At 32.1% G+C, this 16,144-nt stretch overlaps 2 protein-coding genes across 2 annotated transcripts; both read right to left on the bottom strand.

Moving 5' to 3' along the window:
• Positions 1 to 1,470: 1,470 nt before the first annotated feature.
• LOC11412421 (uncharacterized protein At4g37920) lies at positions 1,471 to 5,438 on the bottom strand. The gene is made up of 6 exons (XM_003594423.4): positions 5,168 to 5,438; positions 4,786 to 5,069; positions 3,743 to 3,911; positions 3,032 to 3,276; positions 2,185 to 2,372; positions 1,471 to 2,098 (listed from the first exon to the last, which is right to left on the bottom strand). The coding sequence occupies exons 1-6, from the start codon at positions 5,331 to 5,333 to the stop codon at positions 1,939 to 1,941; spliced, it is 1,212 nt and encodes a 403-aa protein (XP_003594471.1). The 5' UTR covers positions 5,334 to 5,438; the 3' UTR covers positions 1,471 to 1,938.
• A 1,597-nt stretch (positions 5,439 to 7,035) lies between these two features.
• LOC11414408 (BRISC and BRCA1-A complex member 2) lies at positions 7,036 to 14,195 on the bottom strand. The gene is made up of 13 exons (XM_003594424.4): positions 14,019 to 14,195; positions 13,839 to 13,929; positions 13,564 to 13,759; positions 12,791 to 12,881; positions 12,303 to 12,338; positions 12,087 to 12,185; positions 11,875 to 12,005; positions 11,716 to 11,764; positions 11,507 to 11,596; positions 11,367 to 11,420; positions 8,817 to 8,882; positions 7,700 to 7,797; positions 7,036 to 7,595 (listed from the first exon to the last, which is right to left on the bottom strand). The coding sequence occupies exons 1-13, from the start codon at positions 14,100 to 14,102 to the stop codon at positions 7,529 to 7,531; spliced, it is 1,152 nt and encodes a 383-aa protein (XP_003594472.1). The 5' UTR covers positions 14,103 to 14,195; the 3' UTR covers positions 7,036 to 7,528.
• Between the last annotated feature and the right edge of the window lie 1,949 nt (positions 14,196 to 16,144).

The following is a 16,144-nucleotide window of genomic DNA, read 5'->3' on the forward strand; positions in this document are numbered from 1 at the left end:
AGAAGGAAAAGGGACAATTGTAACTACAAAGGTGATGGTCTGAGTATAATATATGTTTTAAGTGTATTTTGTTTAGTGGTATGAGGACTGCATGGGTAATAGAGAAAAAGAAATGGTATTGTGCATGTGAAACAAGATAATAACTATTCTGCTAACCATGACAAGGATGCAGTTCATATTTTGTAAGGGTGTGTGTAAATTCAACAACAGATGTAAAGATTTTAATGAGAGCATCTATAGTGGTCCTTCCCCTAGTGTGGTGTCAAATTTTTGGATGTCAATTCATAAAACTGATATACTAAGCACCTTCTCCTAAAAAAAATAAAAAAATATTTCGTCCCTTAATCGAAAATAAAATACCGGTCCGACTTAACTGAGTATTATTTGTGTAAATATCTTAGTTACACCTAGTTTTTTTTGTCATGTAGTGTTATGTCACGTCAAACCAAATGGCGTGATATACAACTTTATGACGAAAAGAATTGGTAAAACTAAGACATTTAGATAAATAATACTTCCTTCAAAAAAAAAAAAAGATAAATAATACTCAATTTAAGACAGACTAGTAATTTATTTTCGTTTGGGGGCGTATAAAAAAAATATTCCCTTGTTAAAGTGTAATTATGTTAAAGTGTAATAATGTGTATTTATTTGTAAATATTTTGGAAGTGTTGATTTAAGGGGATTAATTTTTTTTTTTAAAGAAGGGGATTAATTTTTTATTAGGCATTAATATTAATGCCTAATAAAAAAAAAGGGATGATGTGACATTTTATAAGACACTTATTTGAAAGTGCTTTATTGGGGACGCTTTAAGTAACGTTGTAACTTCCTTCAAATAAAAAAAAAAGTAACGTTGTAACTATTTTTTGAGATGTCAAGCTCCACAAAATCAATTCAAATGCATATTTAAAAAAGGAACAAAAAATTGAATAAGGTGACATACAAGCCATGATTCGATTGGTTGAATTAGATGAAGAAAAAAAATTAAAATAAATAAATAACAAAAATAAAACTCGGTTGAACCAAACTGCGATTCAGGTTCAATTAGACTGATTAAATCGAGGTCAAACTAATCGACGAATTTATTGGTTCCTAGTTGAAATGGGCAATTCAATCTACTATTTTAAAAATTGATTAAACTAAAATTTTGTAATGAAAAAAGCGAAAATGATGTCTGCAAGTCCTAACTCAATTGACAATGTCGATATTGTCTAAAGACCTTTTTATATGGGTTCGAACCTAGGATCTGACAGCTATGTGTGTGTAAATTTCAGTTGGTGCAAAAAAAAAGGGATAAAACTAAGTCAAATTAAGGGTATGTTTGGTTAGTGCAGTGGAGCCTTGTTGGCCTCTTTTACCTCTTCAGGTTGTTCTACAATTACATTCCGTGTTTGATCGAACAAATATTACCACAGGTTAATTTTGTTTTACTTCTAAACATAAAAAAGTTTCTTCTATAAACAGAAATCAAACAACCATTGTAATTTTTCAATTGTGCTCATTTTCCTCAGCCTTCAAAGACATGGCCACTGGAATATATTCAATTTACAACCATATATAATAACATAAGAGACCTGGTCAAGACTAAGTTTAGTAGATATGTTGCATTTCTTCAGTCTACCATGTAACATTTCACTCCCACGTGCAAATGACACAATCGCCTACTCAAATTTCAATGTCTAATAGTAAAAAAAAAAAAAAAAAAAAGGGTAAACTAACCTAACTTTTGATGTTACAATCGTGATTGTTGTCTAGCTTTGTTTCCTGATTCAGCTTACTCTGTTGTAGACAAATTCTGAAGTGTCTAAATATAAGCACTTATTAAGAGCAATGCTGTTGTAAATCCGGATCTGCACTTGATGAACATCAGAAAATCTCATGCGCAATATTATGCTTTAGAGTAGGAAAACCACCTTAGTATGTTTCCCACCCTCTTCACATGAAGTTCCTCTCCACAACCTTCTTTAACATCTCCAATTTTTCAATGATCTCTGGATTCAACAGATCCCTTGCTTCCCTAATGAGGGTACCTTCTTTGCTCAAATGATAAGCATCGACCACAGTCTTTATCCACGTGTGAAGCTTCTCTGGTGTCCTGAAAAAGATATTAAGAAGTTACCGCAACTGAATTCAATTTCGAGATGACTAGTTATTCTGATATGTTATACAAGTGTGACGTACGTGTACAAACTATCCTCATTGTTTCCTTCAAGTTCTTCTCCAGGTGTAAATGCATCTTTAAGGGCCGACAGTTGCTCCTCAGGATCCTCAATTCGAAGAATATACTTGACTATTCGAATCTCTTTTGGAACAAGTCTCTGAAGATTTGCCACTGAAGTCTTGTATAAATGAAAGAGGATGTCTTTTACCTACAAATCAATGTTCTGGTTTAAAAACTAAATAGGCAATAGCTAGTAATATATAATGCAAGAAATTTTACCATATAATATCTAGCTAAGCAGAATACGATCCTGAATGGGTAGGTTTGTTTAATGAACAGGGTCAAATTGTCCACCCCATTATACTATTCAATTAACAAGATCCTCATATTTTGTAATGACAACACACATGTGTAAATTATGTCAAAGCATCAATACATCATATGAAAGACTTCATCAACTAATGTAGCTTGCGAGTAGTGGATTAATATCAACTCACATTCCCTTGAGTTTTTGAGTAAACGTACAAGTATGCCTCGTTTGCTTGTTATTTTCCCCCAAATATTCAATCTCTCTTATCTCCCCTTCAAAAATTAAGCATGGGCAGGATTAAAACATTATAGATAAGGAAATTAATTAAGTTGTGTACTGCCATAAATTATGCTGCAATGGTGTGTTGGTAAAAGATGACTATACAGTACAAGACTAACTAAAAGTAAAACAGACTAACTATCTACCTTATCCACTTTGTTGCATTGCAGTCTAGAGAAACTATTTCAAAAATAATTCAAAATTCCCTATCCTCCATATTCGTGAAATTAAATAGCAGTACATGTAAAGGAAAGTCCTGAGGTAACCATAAATTTTACCTCATCTTTTGTCATGTTTGAATCCTTGGCAGCTGCCCAAGCTTTGGTGATCATCAATACCAGTGTCGAATCAAGTTCTTTTTTTTCAGCCAAATTGTCTATCTTCCTACAGGCAGCATCAAGTGTGGGAGAATTCAAAATATCTTGGAACTTCAGCTGTGCAGCATTTATCTGCTCAATGCTTTCTGTAGCACCATCATAGGCTTGTACAGCAGCAAAGCATGCTTCCCCAAGCTTTGTCAGTTCTTTTCACATAAAACAAAAAACATTATAGGTTTTAAAGGGTGAAATTAATCAAATATGAAAACATGAACTAACCAATTCAACGCACTTCTTAATATGTGACATCTAGCAGATGATATTGGTTTTATATGTATGTATTCTGAGGATAACAATCAGAATTCCACACAGCTTAACAAAGACAATATCCAAAAGTTCTCCTAATTATGGTTATATTCGAATTAAAGCTTCAATCCAGAAGTATTTTGGTTCTACAAATTAAATATTTTAAGTTCCATACAATTCATAAATCCAATGTTCAACCATTGAAAAGCATCATTGTCTAGTTAAAATCCAAGAAAGAAACGTAACAAACTTTTGAACTGGATGAATATGGTTCATGATAAGCCACACAAAAAAACCAGTTAATGCAATTCAGTATGATACTGCACACCAAATTTAAATTTCAAAAACGACAAAAAGTTATCACACCATTTTGTTTTTCTGCATCTTTGTAGTAGGACTGAGTCACTGTGTGAAGATGCACAAAGAATTCATTTGTAAAATCCTTCCTACGCTTGGAGACAATATTGCTAATTTCAGACGGATCCTTTCTGATTACATCCAGAAGATCATTATGTCTCTGAACATCCTCATCAATCTACAGAAGAGCAGTTCACAATAAATTAGCACTACAACTATAATGTGTTTCTGTTTCTTATATTCCAATTAACATACCACATAAAGCAACTTCTTCATAATCACATTCATTTTGGATAAAGTCCACCACAAATCCTTGTCTAAAAGAGAGATGTTAAAAAAAATTGACAATAATTCCCAAGTGTTTGAAACAACAACTACTAGCATAAATTGAAATTAACTTTTGTATATAAAATTTCAACAAAAACAAAATCCTTTAACTTATTGATAAATGCCTATACATAGCAGCTACAAAGGTGCTATAGAGTATGGATTTTGAACAAATCCCTATATTGTTTCGCAATATGGTATTTACTATAAAGTGTTGCCAAATAATTGCTATTCTGGCAGTGTTGTCAATCGTGGATCGCGAAAAAATAACACGCTTTGTTCAAATTCCACTATGCAGCAATGCTATAATGCTGCTGCAATAGCCGCTATTTGTCAATATTGTGTACTAAATAGTGTATTGCAGAACAATACCGGTTTGTTAAAATTCCTTTATGATATAGCACTGTTATAGCCGCTATTTAATAGCAATGTATAGCGGCACTAAACCTCAAACTGCTATGGAAATTGCTCTACGAGCCCCGCGTGTTTGCTCAAATGCCCCTCAATTTATCGGACCACATCTCCCAACGCCACAAACCTATCAGAAGTTATCCGTAATTGACAATATGTGGGGTCCATAGAGCAATTTCCAACTGCTATTATCCGTAATCGACAAACATTCCCAACACTAAACTTTTTTTTTTAATCCAAACGTTCCAACAACAAAATCGACAATAAAACAACTAATTCACAGTCTCGAGTAGCAAATTTAAAACAAAACAAACCTCTTTGAGCTTCCTCGCGAGACGGAGTAATTTTTCCTTCAAAACAGGATCAGTCTCAGAAACCGCTTTATCATTACACCGGGCGAAAAAATGAGGTCTAATGTTATCCCATTCTCTGCTAAAAGCTAACAACCTTCTCCAATCAGTTGGAGTAGATTTATCAACCATGAAAACACCAATGAGTTTATCACACACTCCAATCATTTTGCTTTCATCTACCACATCACTCGAAGCATTATCTTCGTTTGAAGCAACATAGTTACAGGGTCGGAAACCTCTTCGTCCTAAATAAACAGATAATAACAAAGAAAAGTTAATAATAATAATTAAAAAAATTGTATGAATTTGAATACTAAATGATAAACCCTAAACGGTTACTTACTTGTTAGTGTTTGAAGTTTGGTGAAAGAGATGAAGCGAGAAAAGGGAAGTGAGGTTATTTTGATTGGTGAAGAATGGGTTGAATGAGGTGAAGAAGAAGAAGAAGAAGAGAAGAAAGATGATGGAAGAGAAGAACGCAACGGTAGAGTTGAAGTGTGTAACTCCATCAAGTGAGTTTCGATTCTGCGCAGTGTTTTTCTCTGATTATTGCAAGAACTGGGGGGTTTATCTTCATCCGCCTAATTTTCTCAATCAATTTTTTTTTTTTTTTGTGGTACTAAATTAATTACTAAACATTTCTAGATTATTCTTATATTTATTTTATCAATCTATTTATTTTCTATTATAATTTAGAGAAAATAACTCTTATATTCTTATAATTTTTTAAAAAGGTCTAAAAAAAAATAACTCTTACATTTGAACATCTCTAAATTTCATACGCTTGTTTAACATTCTTTTTTCTTTATATTTTTCTTTCTCTTATATCCATAGTTTTAAAAACCGACTCGGACCGGCCGGTTCAACCGGTCCGACCAGAAACCGGAGGATATGCCGGTTCAATTCAAATATCCGATCGGCCATGCAATTAAACTGGCGTGAACCGGTATAACTCGTTAAAAACCGGCCAAAACCGGTGACTCGGCCGGTTTTTTGATCCAACCGGTTTTAATAATTTTTTAAGATGGTTTTTGCCATAATTAGTCATTATTAGATTTATTGTACATCAATAATAACTAATGCTGGAGAAAATGCGAAATTATGATGGAACAAATGGCTTTGACTTTTGATTTTTTGATGAGAAAATCAAAATTATTTGAAAAAATTGAATGTTCCAGGATTCGAATCCCATGCACGTTGAAGAGAACCACCGGATATTTACCACTACACCACCTGCAATTTTGTGTTATATAGTGAAATGTATTAAATATAATAGTATCCTACATTATTTTTATTTTTATTTTGCAAAGAACACATCATTCTTTTGTTCTATATGATCACATTATCTTTAAATGTTATATTTACATAATAATAATAATAATGTAAAATAAAAAAATATCATCTTCACCCTAAAAAAAATATACATATAATATTTTTATTTTTTTGAAATCTACATATTATATTAATATATATGAAAACAAAACCTATTACATGTTAGCATTTTTTAGTTTTTAGGTGGCCGAGTCATCGATTCAATCCGATCTAATATGGCTAAAATATTTATAAAAATTTAATCTTACGACCGGGTCATACAACCGAGTTATTCGGTTTAATCTGATTCAGTCATGCGGTTCAACCGATGACCCAGTGGTTCGATCATTAACCCATTGACCCAGTACCGTTGCCGAGTCGATGATCGAGCCGAGTTTTAAAACTATGCTTATATCATCAACATATCACATTACTCTTTCAATATATTCATAAATTAAGGTTTAGGTAGTATTCTTTATATTTTTATAGGTTGTAATTTGTTGACAAAAGAACAATGATAGAGTATAAAAATTAAACTCTTAAATATATGGATAGGAGCACTCCAATTGTTTCCATTAGATGGGAATGCCATTTTATAGATATAGTATGAAAAACCACGTAGCTAATTTTTTACTTTTTTTTACATAAATTGAACTACTATTCGTCAAAAATATAATCTAGCAGCACCAAATAGGATTAATTGTAAAAGTGTGAAGATAAAACTAAACTTGTAAGTAACGTATATAAAACAGAAACTAAACTTGCTACCACTCGTGCCATATTATGGACAATTAAATTAAATTCACTTGTTCTTGTGAGCTTAACTCAGTTGGTTGGGACAGCGCATAAAATATGCAAGGTCCGGGGTTCAAACCCCAGCCACTACCAAAAAATATTAAATTCACTTAACTCCAAATAATATATAAAAAAGAAAGTTACGACATTAAAAAATGACAACACTAACTCCGTTACATCTCTTAAGAATAAGATTGCTACCCACCACTTCTTTACAATAGAGCAGAACAGGTCCCGGACATGTTCGTCGTACCACAATGTTTCAAACTCATTGCAAAGCCACTAGCGAACCCTTAGCTGCATAACATTGCCCGGGCGAGACAAAAATTTAAAAACGAATACTAAAAGTTATGTTTTCCATGCTGAATATCTTTTATAATTATAATACAACAACTCCTACTTCTATGCACATGGTAAATTTTTTGGTCAAACATACACGATATGATACAAAAAATTCCGAGAAGTGCACGAAGATAAGAAAGTTTTATCCTACAATCTGTTTAACTCCCAACAAAACAAGTGTATTAACGGATAGAAACCACCATGACATTGTTCAAAGACCAAGTTTGCCACGACGTTGGGGATTGAGCTGAACATGTTACAGCTGAAGTTGACCCTCACTGCATTGCCTCTTGAAATTCAAGGCCTCGTCTACCAGAAACTCACTATAGAAATAATTCATACTAATTAGCCCAACAATTCTGGGACAAGGAAAGAAGAGATTAAGCATAATGGCAAAGAAATCAAGCAACTAATACAAAACACTCACAAAATTCGTTCAGCCATCAGTGATGGTTCCCATCTCGGGCTCCATGGATAATCAGACATAGGACGTGACTTGAGAGGTGCCATTTGCGCATTAAAATGCTGCAAAATAACATGAAAAGAACCTAACTGGTGACATTACTGGGAAATAACTTCAACCTCAAACATCACCGACTAAAACTTTAAAAAACATCTATTGTCAAAAAAATGCAGAACCTTCCCAATATGATGGGAGGATAGGTAAGATGTTGGAACCCAAAAGCCTGGGTATATGGTAGGGTACAGAACAGTAAGGTAATAACTAGTATTATACATCGTGATAAACTCAAATATGTAAATTTGTTTCCACAATCCATCCTATGTAATACTCCCTCCGTTCCTTTTTAAGTGTCACTTTTGGAGAAAAATTTTGTTCCTATTTAACTGTCACTTTCAAAGTTCAATGCAACATTAAATGTTGTTTTACCAATATTATCCTTAATTATTTATTGCGGAGAGAGAAATATATGAAATGAGATATTAAATGAATAAGGTCATTATAGTAAAAGTATAGCTTATGGCATCAAAAGTAGTATCAATTGTTGATTGTCTTGGTTTGTGTAAAATGTCAAAATGTGACAATTAAAAAGGAACGGAGGTAGTATGTTACAAAACAATTTTTAAGAAAAGAATAATCACTTAACTCATCAGTTAAAGGAACATTTACATTTCAATGATATGTACACTACTACTTTTGACGAAAGAGAGCTCCATAGTTTCTAATTCTACATCACATGGATACTTTCAAGCTCTAGCTAGAATCTAAACATGGATTGTAATCCAACTAAACATATCAGTATACATCAACAATTACCGAGCACATAAATCCGAAGACTATCAATCTCTTTCTCACTATCTCCAACAAAAGATTATATATAATATAAAAAAGTAAACATACAATACTTATGTACATTAACCACATGATTGAAAGAATTCACTCATAGACAATTGGCTTTTGCAACAAAATCAGTAAATTCCACTTTAAAGAACATATTCATTTGCCGCCTATATTGCAAAAGTAAACATTGCTCTATCTAAAAATTTTAAAGTAACATTTGTCAGAAAAAGGGAGCAAATAAAACCTGAGAACTTTGAAGCATAATCACTGGCTGTTGCTTTGGAAACTGAGTTGGAATAACAAAGTGTACCTAAATAAACAAAATTGTCAGAACTTTGGTCAAGTGCAAGGATCTGACAAATAATAGAACCATATGAAATAAAGAAAAATATCCATACAACATATCAGCATCAGCTTTGGAACATGAACTACTTGGAAGTTGGAAAATTAATTTCAAGTGTATAAACATGTCAGTAATCAGCATCACTTGTATAAGACAAACCCAGAAACACCGATTATAGTTATATAATTTGGCATAAATGATACTCACACGAGGTTAAGAGCAATTACGCTTAGTTTCGCTCATTTTAGCAAATTCTAAAAATAGCAATCCCTCCTAGTAGGGTGTATCGGAACGCAAAGAGTAAAGCGTAACTGCAAATTTCAAACAGACATACTAACTCAATCCTTCTCTCTCCGAGGTGAATTTTCATGGCTTTATCGAGAATAATCAATGACTTAGCCACATTTATAAATTGAGGATTTGATGATAGGATTAATTAATGAATTCTGATTTCTAAGCATCCAACCGCCAAAATTGAACTAGTTTCAATGTCCTACGAGTAGGCCAGCCTCTCAGTTCACAGGTGATCTATGACTGCGATAGCTACAATACTACTATCCTATCTAGTACAGTGCACCTCACTGCTGTCTTTTAAAAATATATATATATTGACCATAACAAGAAAAATAAAAAAATGACAACGAGATATTATTACTTTTACTACTGTCCTGGCATTCTATTTCTTCTCCCTAACAGATATGTAATTGCTGTTCCAACACTGATAGTCCAAGACATCAGATTCGTAGAAAAACTAAAAAATAATTAATCAACTTTGACTTCTTATGCTATAGCCCAAAGTCAGAATGTGTGGGTCAAAGGTTGGACCATGCAGAAAATAAGCCTAAGATATGGCTTGTGTGCTCTAGGAGAAACAAGAAAATAAATAAGTCAGATTTACTATTCTGAAAGTTATGCAGTGGAACAGTTATTTACTAATTATTTTAATTTTAATTGTATAATAGGGCAGTTCTATGTTAGAGTTTGTTATCTAGCCACTACTTTGTTGTGTGTGAGATAATTATTAAGGGGTTTTTGGACGGCACCTAGGAGGCATACGGGATTTCTTTTTGTGTAAGGTTTGAAGTGTTATGGCTCAAAGGCTGTCAGGGAAGTTAATCTACCAGGTTTGTGTATTGGGTACTTGTTGAATTCAACACTATCATGCTACATGACTACAGCAAAAAAACTATTGTATAATAGCAAGAAACTAAGGATAAGTAAATTGATCACATTGGAGACAATGTGGACAGCGGCAGATTGTTAGTGGACTGTAGCAAATGTTTGTGGGTGTATGGCTGCAACGTCTGTGTGGGGCTTTACAACACCAGCTAATAGGAATTAGTTCAGAGTCAAAAAGCAATAAAAACAAAAATGGAAATACTAACCTTGGAACTAAATCAGAAAGACTGCTAAACCAAAAGAAAGGGGTTTCAGCAAGAATTACAGAGAAAGCCTCTCCCTATTCCAGGAAACATATCCCCGCTCCTACTAATCTTGTCTTACCGAAATAATTCTCCCTCACCTTCACTATTTTATTCATTAAAATTTATCCTTCCCCTAACCAACATGGGTGGCTACTTACTAACGAACTTACCATTAGCAACAGAACAATAACTAACTCAGAGGCTCTACTCAGTGACGGATCCAGAAATTTCAACTAATTGGGGGGAAGATTACATTGAAAATTATAAACACGTATATACACAATTAAGGACACTTTAACATCCACAAATTTTAATTGCTCTCTATGTGTTTTCATGTTTAATAATTGTAGGATTTTTTTAATTTACAATACTATAAAAAAATATCTCTATTTACTACTCCCTCCGGTCTCAAATATAAACAAAAATTGGTCAAACAAAGTGGATGTATTTGATTCAAATTTTAGACCAAATACATATTTCTTTGACCAATTTTTGCTTATATTTGAGACCAGAGGGAGCATGTGACTAGAAAATCATTCAAAAACTCATAATTCATATGATTACACATTAAATTGTTCACAAAATTCATAAGAGAAACTCCTTTTATGGCCTGAATTTAAATTTAGTGCGGGCAAGATATTATTTTAAGAGGGGACAATAATAAAAATATCTAACACCTAACAAATGAAATTTCAAACACAGTGGGGGCATGTGCCCCCATTTAACAAGGAGTGGATCCGTCTCTGCTCTACCCCTCTATTATGCCTGGCATGCACCTTCGTTATCAAGGGCATGCCAACAGATGCCAACTGTTGAACAAGAGATAACAGAGGCATGTGACGTTGAAAATGTGCGTCAGAGGCATGTGACGTTGAAACTGAGAGTTTCAGAGTTTCAACTAGACAACATAATCCATGGTCAACTCCATCATTTATGGGAAAAACATTACGATTAACTTCCTAAAGCAAGCTTATGTCACAATAAATGCACAGATGTCATGTACCAAGTAAAGAGTGTCATATATTACCAGAAATGTAAGAACTCCAGAAGCAGATAGAAAAGTTGCCTTTCTGCAAAAGACCTAGAAACAGATAAATCATTAATTAGCGATTAAAATGAAAACAAAGCAATTGTACCAATTTGAGAGTAAGTGTCAAGGGCACATACAGGATCAGCTTCAACTGGCCTTCCTAACTCATCGGCTAATGCTTCAATGAATTGCCTTCTAACATCAATTAACGAAACAGCCTCAAGGACCTACGTTTGAAGTATAGTTATATTAATTTCAACAAAAAATAAATAATAATGTTCTTGAAGCACTAGAAAGTGAATATTGAATTAATATATATAACACAGTAAAGATAATTCCACCTAACCTGTTTCTCAAGATATTCTTCTAGATTTGGAAGATATTCTGCCAAGCACCTTTGCATAAAAGATCAACAACAAAATCAGACACGCTTTTAAAAACTATCTCTACCATGCATATGAATTGATTTGGAACAAATAGAATAATCAAAAATTGAAAAGCTTACATCCCATTCAACCAAGGAGGCAGCTTGACATCATCAATGGAATATAGGGCTTTCAACTCAGAAGAAGATACCAACTTCAGGCGAGGAGCTGAAGGTGCAGACATATATTTTCTCCCAACAGGATATACAACCTAAGTTTAACATATCATAAATAATTTGTTTGAAAGAAAGTTAAGAAATTCAAAAGAATCTTAAGGGGAAAAGAAAACAACTTGTAAGTATATCTTCTGCGATTGTCTCCATGGACAGCCAGACACCATCTTGTTTATGTTCATGTCCAATAGGGGCACAGCAAATTTAACCTCCTCTGACTACACTAAAATGTAACATAGAAGAAGTCAAGAAAATTGTTCAAATGCTACATTAATTTACTCACCATCCATGAGTAGATCATAGAAATATTAGCAAAAGAATTTCTGAAGAAATACCTTGTCAACAAAAGAACACATATGCATTTCTAGTCCCTGCAGCAAATGTTTTAAATTAAGTTAAAAACTAATCGTACCTGCTAAGCAAAGTTAGATCCAAAATTCAGACACGTGCTTTCATATCCAATCCACAGCACAGACGGAAGGGCACACAATAGACATGCTAATTCACAGTCAGACATGCTTTTTAAACAATTTCATTACTTCAACGAAATTTGCGACCAGTTTTGTGATATATTACATGTGTTTTGTTATTTTCTTCCAAACCCAAGTATGTTTTATGCAAGCGTGATAATTATTATATTAAATACAACAATCCAAAGTAGGCACGTGTCAAACTCACATTAATTAGTTTCATGCTCAAACGCTTTTTCATTACTTCAATGAAATTTGATAATGATTTAGTGATTTTTCCCAAGTAAACTCGGCCAGTTGAGAAGTATATTGATGAGTTGATTGTTGAAAATAAAGTTTAAAAAAGAAATTACCTCCCTAGAAACAATAGTACTGATTTCGAATTTCAACCGATCATCGTCAACTTCTCCAACACGCTTCGCTTGATACAACACATACTGATCCCTATCAAAACACCAAAACAAAATCACCATTACCATATATGGATTCGTTAACCGAAACGACAAAATGCCTATTTAGATTAGTTAATTTGAGCTTATAGAATATGCATTCATTAACCAAAACGACAAAACGCCTATTTAGATTAGTTAATTTGAGCTTATAGAATATGCATTCATTAACCGAAACGACAAAACGCCTATTAAGATTAGTTAATTTGAGCATATAGAAACAGTTTATGACATGTCCATAATCTGTTTTCAGGTCACTTCATAAACACTTCAGGATAGTTAACAAAAAACAATTTATAGCTTACGTGTATGAAATCAGTTTAACTTCAATCCATTTTTGTACAAATAGTTTAATATAAAAACTTATTACGCTTACGTAGAAGATATTTCTAGCAAAAGATAAAACTGAAGTCAAAATGTTTTCATATAAGCTATCCTGAAGAGGGCGTGACTAAAAAACAAAACTTACTAACTTGTCATAAACTATTTCTAACAATCTCACAACTGCTTATATCATTAGATTAGCCCAAATAAGTCAATCCAAAAATAAATTCTTATTTATCTTTTACCATAGAAATAACGTATACACGAGCACGTATATGATAACTGCTTCTGCTATAACAGCTTAATTAAGTTGTTATCCAAACAGTACGAAAAACACAATAAAGTGAAATTACCTCAAGAATTGAATAAAATTCAATAGACACTTCGGGTCTTTGTAATTCCAATCAGATAACAAAGAGCTATTATTATTGTTATTATTAGGTTCAACAGAAGGTGGCGACATATGAAAGGGATGAAAATGTTCATCTTCGGGTCCGAAAATAACATCAGGTGCAACATTAGGAGACTCCGCGTCGAATATAATATCCCCTAAAACATATATTATGATCATAATGATGAATTAAATAAACTAATTGGAAATAAATAGATAGAGTATGATTATGCATACATTTGATAAAGTCTAAGCAATAAGGAATGAGAAGTGTGAAACGATCGATTAATCCGGAATTGTATTTATCGCTAGACCACAATTGGTCGATCTGCGTAAAAAGAAAAAACAGTATTAGGTGAAAGAGTGATTGAGAAATGGAAATGATGGAGAAAATGAAAGAGAGTGGTGAGTGATTGCCTTGAGGGTGAGACGGGAGTGAGAAAGGAGGTGGCTCAGTTGTGCACCGATGAATGGTGGCACGTTTTCGGTTCCTGCACCCATCGTCGAATCTGATTCTGTCTCTCTTCTGTTATTCTCCTCTCTTCTTTCACTTCTCTTCTCACAAAATAAATAAATAAACTCCCAGGGCTCTCTTTTTGGTAAAAACCAATAAGCTTACAGCGGAGAGCCTGTAAGCTTGTCTCACAGAAAATAATAAATTGTTTGATAATGGTCTTTTTACCACCAGCTTCTAGTTTATTAGCGTTTGAGCTTATAACTTATAGTTTATCATCTTTTATTCTATTTTTATCTTATTAGTCTAACTAAATTTCATTATTTACCTTTTATCATTTATCACTCCCTCTGTCCCATAATATCTGAGTCATTTTCAATAAAAAGTGTCTCAAAATAACTGAGTCATTTCATTTTTTAATATAATATTAATTACTTTTTTTCCCTTTATAACTCTAATTAATATCACTTTCATCACTCCTAATTCAATACATTTCACTTTGCATTTATGATACTAGAGAATGCACCAATACTTAACAAGAGTGCATAAAACCATTTTTCTCTCTCCTTCGTTTTATACATTTTTCTTGATACGTGTGAAATGAACAAATGACTCGGTTAATCTGGGAAGGAGGAAATATATTGTAAAGTAAAATATATATATATATATATATATATATATATATATATATATATATATATATATATATATATGTTTTAACGGCAATGCTATCCACTGCCCCTGGGGCACTAGTTAAGGAGCAATAAATGAACATGCAATCAATGAATCAATCCCACTTGTTTTACCTCTATTAAAGTGAGAAATAAATCAACTAATTAAAATAAGGAAAATGTGCATTCAATATGTTGTCAAATTTCCTATTTTGTGATACAAGCATTGAATCTTTTTTTTTCTTTTAAACGACTCATAAAAAATTCACGGAGGTTCGAAAGAAAAAAAATGATTCATATAAAATTTACGTGAAAAAAAAAATAATATTTGAGTAAAATCCACGTGAAAAAAAAAAATAATTGTTAAGAAATGAAAATAATACAGGTCTCTTTTATTTTAATTAGTTGACTTATTTAAAGGAAAGGAAATCATATTTTTAATAGGATAAGGAAGTAAAATTCACGTGAAAAAAATTACCAAAACTAAAATCACAAGAAAAATAAAGGAAAGGAAATTTGATATAATATTAAATACAACTCTCTTTTATTTTAATTAATTGACATGTTTATCACTTTAATTAAGGTAAAATAAATGTAATCTATTCATTTATTACTTCTTATGTTTTAAATAGACAGGATGATCTTTTTTATGAATGAAAGATTTTTTTCTCAGAAAGATTTTTTTTTTTTTGTAGTGGCGGAGTTTAAACCTGACCTTGCATATATTATGTAGTCATAACTGAGTTAAACTCACGAGATAGATAGAAAATGATCTTTTTCCATGATTATGGTTACATTTACGTTTTGTTTTTTTTTACAATTGTTACATTTTTTTTTTGTGACTATTCCAATATTTAATGTCACTTTTTTTTAGAATACTTTTAATCTCACTTTTCTATGCTATATTTACGCATGGATATAAAGTAAAATGACACATTGTTTTTGTGGTACATTTTAAAATAGTAAAATAAGAATGTGAACAATGATTTTCTCAAAAAAGAAAAAAAGAAGAAGAAGAACTTTACGTTTACACTTTGCAATTTTGTTTGGTACAAACTATATTTTATTTTTAGTTACGTTTAAACTTTTTTACACTATATGAATTTTTTTACACTATATGAATTTTTTTAAACAAATGAAAATAAATATAAATTAATATTTAGGGATTAAAAATTAGTTTAATAATATTAAATTGATAAATTTAAATTATTAAATTTTAAATACTTAAGCATTAACTGATATAAACTTTATTATGAATTAAAAATGTCATTTTATGTCTTTTTACACTTATCAGTTAGTTGAACCGTTAATTTTACCAAATACTTCAAATAGCTTATCAGTCATCAACTATAAGTTATCAGTCATCAGCTATAAGTTATCATCTTACTTATCAGTCATCCGTTATTTTTACCAAAGAA

This window comes from Medicago truncatula, chromosome 2, assembly GCF_003473485.1.
Source record: "Medicago truncatula cultivar Jemalong A17 chromosome 2, MtrunA17r5.0-ANR, whole genome shotgun sequence".
Lineage (NCBI taxonomy): Eukaryota > Viridiplantae > Streptophyta > Magnoliopsida > Fabales > Fabaceae > Medicago > Medicago truncatula.